This window comes from Oxyura jamaicensis (genome assembly GCF_011077185.1).
Source record: "Oxyura jamaicensis isolate SHBP4307 breed ruddy duck chromosome 25 unlocalized genomic scaffold, BPBGC_Ojam_1.0 oxy25_random_OJ72660, whole genome shotgun sequence".
In the NCBI taxonomy this organism is placed as follows: domain Eukaryota; kingdom Metazoa; phylum Chordata; class Aves; order Anseriformes; family Anatidae; genus Oxyura; species Oxyura jamaicensis.
In genome coordinates, this window is record NW_023304707.1 from 1 (window position 1) to 4521 (window position 4521).

At 69.6% G+C, this 4521-nt stretch overlaps 1 protein-coding gene across 1 annotated transcript; it reads right to left on the reverse strand.

The window, feature by feature from the left end:
• Nucleotides 1-4: 4 nt before the first annotated feature.
• Nucleotides 5-4258, reverse strand: LOC118158308 (semaphorin-6C-like; the record flags this gene model as incomplete). Its single annotated transcript, XM_035312945.1, has 12 exons — nt 3717-4258; nt 3529-3643; nt 3021-3078; nt 2882-2941; nt 2301-2402; nt 2082-2172; nt 1877-1999; nt 1710-1798; nt 1378-1595; nt 620-751; nt 395-550; nt 5-105 (listed from the first exon to the last, which is right to left on the reverse strand). Coding segments are annotated over exons 1-12 (1357 nt in total), but the record flags the coding sequence as incomplete, so codon positions are not given.
• Between the last annotated feature and the right edge of the window lie 263 nt (nt 4259-4521).

Consider the following 4521-nt stretch of genomic DNA (forward strand, 5'->3'; position numbering starts at 1 on the left):
GTGGCTGCCAGGACCTTCAGCACCCGCCCGTCCTCGGCACCCAGGAAGAGCACGGTGTGGTTCCCCCGTGGCCCCGCGCCCACATCCACTGCCAGCTGGGTCAGCCTGCGCCACGCGGAACCCTCATGTGGGGCCGTGCAGCCCCTTGCACACCTTCACACCAGGCCCTCGTGTGCCCCCTCCCTTGTCCCCCCCTCAGGGTTTTGCACGCCTTTGCACGCTGCCGCCGACCCTCCCGCAGCATCTCACAGCCCCGCACACCAGGGCCACGCACGCGCTGGCAGGAGCACCCTCCCCACCCCACTGCGCCCACGGGGCCAGGCGCACCCTCACCTTGGCGCCTTGCACAACGCCACCCCGCGTCCCCAGGCCCACCCGTCCCGTCCCCGGGCACCTGGTGCCGGTGCGGGTGAAGAGGGGCCGCCCGCCAGCGGGGGCCACGGCGCCGTGCAGCAGCGGGTGCTCCTTGGCAAAGGCCAGCGTCTCGTCGGGGAAGTCCCCGGAGGTGACAACGGCGGCGGCTGGGCCCATCCCGGCACAGCAGCCAGGCCTGTGGCACAATCAGCATGGGGACAGGGTCCACGTACGCACCCCGGGGACCCAGCAGGGTGAGCAGTACCTGGGCCGGGGCACCCGCTCCTCGGGCACGGGGGGCCAGGCACCCGCAGCTCCCCGGGGCTCAGCGAAGTGTCCCTCGAACGCCCGCTCCACATCCGCCAGGTAGAAGGCGCAGACGGCTGAGCCAGGGATGCTGTGGTGGTGGCAGGGGTGGCACCGGCTCTGGGGACACCCCTGATGTCCCCAGGACTGCCCCCTCCCCCCCAACCTTCCCTTTGTGTCCATGTCCCTGTGTGTAGGCATCCCCGTGCCCAGCCCTGCCACACATCCATGTCCCCCCGGCCTGGTCCCCTCGTCCCTTTGCGTGCCCATGTACCTGTGTGCCTGCCCCCTCCCCCATGCTCACGTCCCCCATGTCCCCATTGTCTGTTGTGCACCCCTGTGCCCCTGTCCTCATGTGCCTGTTCACCACAGCCATGTCCCCATGCTCGAGTCCTCATGTTCCCTGGTCCCATTGTGCACCCGTGTCCCTGTCCCCGTAGCCATGTCCCACGTTCGTGTCCCCATAACCACGTCTCTGTGCTCCAGCCTCCTGTTTCCTGGTCTCACGGTGTGCCCAGGTCCCCGTGCACCTGCCCCAGAGCTGCGTCCCCACGCTCACGTCCCCAACAACATCCCTACGTCCCTGTGCGTCTGTCCCATAGCCACGTCCCCAGGTCCCCACGCTCAAGTCCACCACAAGACGATGTCCCCATGCCCGTCACCCTGTCCTCATCCCCCCGCCGCCTGTGCCCTGCTGCGGTCCCCACGTCCCCCTGCCTGTTGGGCTGGGTGCCGAAGAGGGCTAGGACAGCAGGGCGCCCGTGCAGGGCGTGGGGCAGCGTCACGGCCTCCAGGACGTCAAAGTAGAAGACGGCGTCCCCGGGGACGGCGCACTGCAGCCGTGCCTTCAGGAAGGATGTCCAGCGGCGCTCGAGCACCCGCGGGGAACCCCCGCGGTCGTTACGGCACACCCGGGCCACCCGCGCCACCGCCACCTGCACGCAGAGCGGCCATCGTCCCGCAGGGCTGGAGGCCCCGGGGGACGGGCACTGGGGTCCGCCCTGCGCGGGTGCCCCGGGGCAGAGCAGCAGTGCCACCCCCGCGCTCACCTTGCCCGGGGCGCCGAGCTCCACCGCGATCTCCCGGAAGAAGAAGTAGATGTAGGGGCCGTAGGGCAGCGCCTGGACGAAGTGGGGCTCTGTGGAGGTGGGGGCACGGGGCCATCAGCCCCCATCCCGCCCCATGGCACCGTTCCCTTCCGTACCCCCACCCCTACCCTGCAGCCAGCGGGAGCTGTACTTGAGGGTGCGCAGCGGGGGGCTGCGGGCGCCCAGGCTCCGGTAGATGACTGCGTCGCTCGCCTGGAAGTCAGCCACGGTGGCCGAGTAGAGGCTGCCATCTGAGGGCGTGGGGACAGGGACAGTGGCATCAGCCCCATCCCGGGCCTTCCCCCGCCAGGACCCCGCGACCCCGGCACCCACCAGCAAAGAGGGCGACGTTGCTCTGCCGGGCGTCGAAGGGGCACCGGGCCTGGCCGCTCACCTCCTCGCCCTCCTGCAGCAGGCTGCGCGCCTGCAGGCGCCGTGCTCAGAGTCCCGCTGCTGCTCGCCCCCCTCGGCCCCACCGCTCAGACGGGGTCCCCGTGGGGATCCCAGCCCCGGTGGCGCCCCCCGCCCCATGCCCGCAGCAGCCCCCCCCACCTCGTAGCTGCGGCAGACGGGGTTGAAGGCGTTGGTTCCGCAGGCGAAGAGGGTGCGGGCGTCGCGCGGGACCAGCACACGGATGTAGTTGTGGCACCCGTCCTGCGCGGTCGCACGCGGATGGGGGCACGGGGCCAGCAGCGACCTGGCCTTGCCTCCCTCTGCCCCCATCCTTGTATTCCCCAGGCCGTTGTCCCCAGACCCGCCTCACCATACCCATACCACGTGCCCCACATCTCTAGGCCCCTACAGACCCCTGCCCCATACCCCTAATGCCCCATACCCCTGTACCCCTATACCACTGTAGCCTGTACCCCTCTACCCTTATTGCCCCATAGCCCTATACCTTGCACCCCCGTACCCTTATACCTCCACATCCCACACCCCCATACCTTGTACCCCCACCCCCTCACACCCCGTAACCCTGTACCCCTATGCTCCATGCTCCCATACCCCCAGACCCCTGTAGCACCCACACCGATACCCCCATATTGCTGTGCCCGGTGCCCCCGTACCTCTATACCCCGTACCCCTACCCCCAGTCTCATTTACCCCATACCCCCACGCCCTGGGCCCCGTACCTGCAGCTTGCCCCGCATGGCGCAGCTCTCTCTGTCCCGCGTCTCCCAGGTGAGATGCTGCTGGCGAGATGGGGGTGGGCAGCAGGGACCCCCACCGAGACCCAGGAGACCCCAGGAATGGTGCCCCCAGCCCCCTTACCCGCTCAGGGTACAGCACCCGCTTGTCCTGCCCCAGGTCGAAGGCGTAGATGTGGTCCCTGGGAGGGCACGGTGTGAGCAGAGGGGGCACGGGGACGTGCAAGGGGGCACGGGGACGTGCAGAGAAACAGAAGCAGACACACAAGACACACACAGACACACACACAGACACACACACAGACACACACACAGACACACACACAGACACACACACCAGCGTGCCTAAGCACGCAGCGGCTTGCACAAGCCAGGACAAACGTACAAATACGTGCCAGCGAGCCTGGGACTGCACAAGCACAGACAACTTTGCACAAGCATGGAGAAGTACGGACACGCGAGGACTCGCGTGCACAAGTGTGCAAGGCTGGCAGAAGCGAGCAGGTCCCCAGAAGCATGCACCAGCACGAACGAGCATGCCCAAGAACATCCAAGTTTGCACAAGCGTGCAGAAGTGTGCCAAGCCATGGAGAAGCACGCGCAGGCACAGAGGGGCGCACGCGCGCGCTCACCGTGCGGCGACGAACAGGGTGCCGTTGAGGCGCAGCATGCGCTGGAAGTCGAGGCCGAGCTGGGCGGTGACGTTGTCCCCCCGGAGACCCCCGAAGCGGGGGTAGGCGGCGGTGGCTGGGGGACGTGGGAACACGGTGACGATGCCCCTGGTTGGCCCCGTGCCTCCCGGCCCCCGGTGCCCGCTCACCTGCCAGCCCCACGGTGCTGCGTGGCACCAGGTCCCGTGGGAAGGACTGCACCACTCCCCCGGGGACCCCGGGGACCACGACGAGGACGAAGGGCAGCAGCGCCCCGAGCATCTTCCCGGGCACCCGAAGGAGACGTGGGGCTGCCAGTGAGCCCGGCCCCTCTGGGCTGCAAGGGGTTAATCTCTACTGGGGAAACTGAGGCGGGAGCGGGGGGGGGACACACGTGTGTGCAGCAACATGGGGGACACTGGGGACAGTGGTGGTGGCCCCTCCGTGCAGCTTCAAGCTTGGGGACAGGGCCCCAGTCGTCCTCCCAGTGCTCCCAGCGACCCTGTCCCAGTGCCACCAGTGCCTCCTGCCAGTGCTCCCGGTGTCCCTGTCCCCACGCCCCTTTCCCGCGTGCCCGTCCCCGATCCTCCCATCCCAGTGTCACCAGTGCCCCAGTCCCAGTGCTCCCAGCGCCTCCTGCTCCCAGCGACCGCGGCCGGTGCTGGGACGGGATGCGAAGCACAAACGTGTGCGGGTGCCAGACACAGCGACAGCGACAGCGACACCCTCGCCCCGTGCAACACCCTCCCAGCACCGCCACACCCGGCTGCACCCCGCAGCACCCCACGCAGCCCCGCCGCCCCCCCACGGACCCCGCCGCCCCCCCAGGCACCCCCCGCGCCCCGCTCCCGGTACCGGCTCCGCGCCGCGCCCCGAGCGGCCCCGCGGCCCCGAGCGGCTCCGCCCCGGAACGGGCCGGGACCGGCCGGGACCCTGAGCGGGGGCCGGGGGCGGGAAGTGACCGGGGGGGGGGGG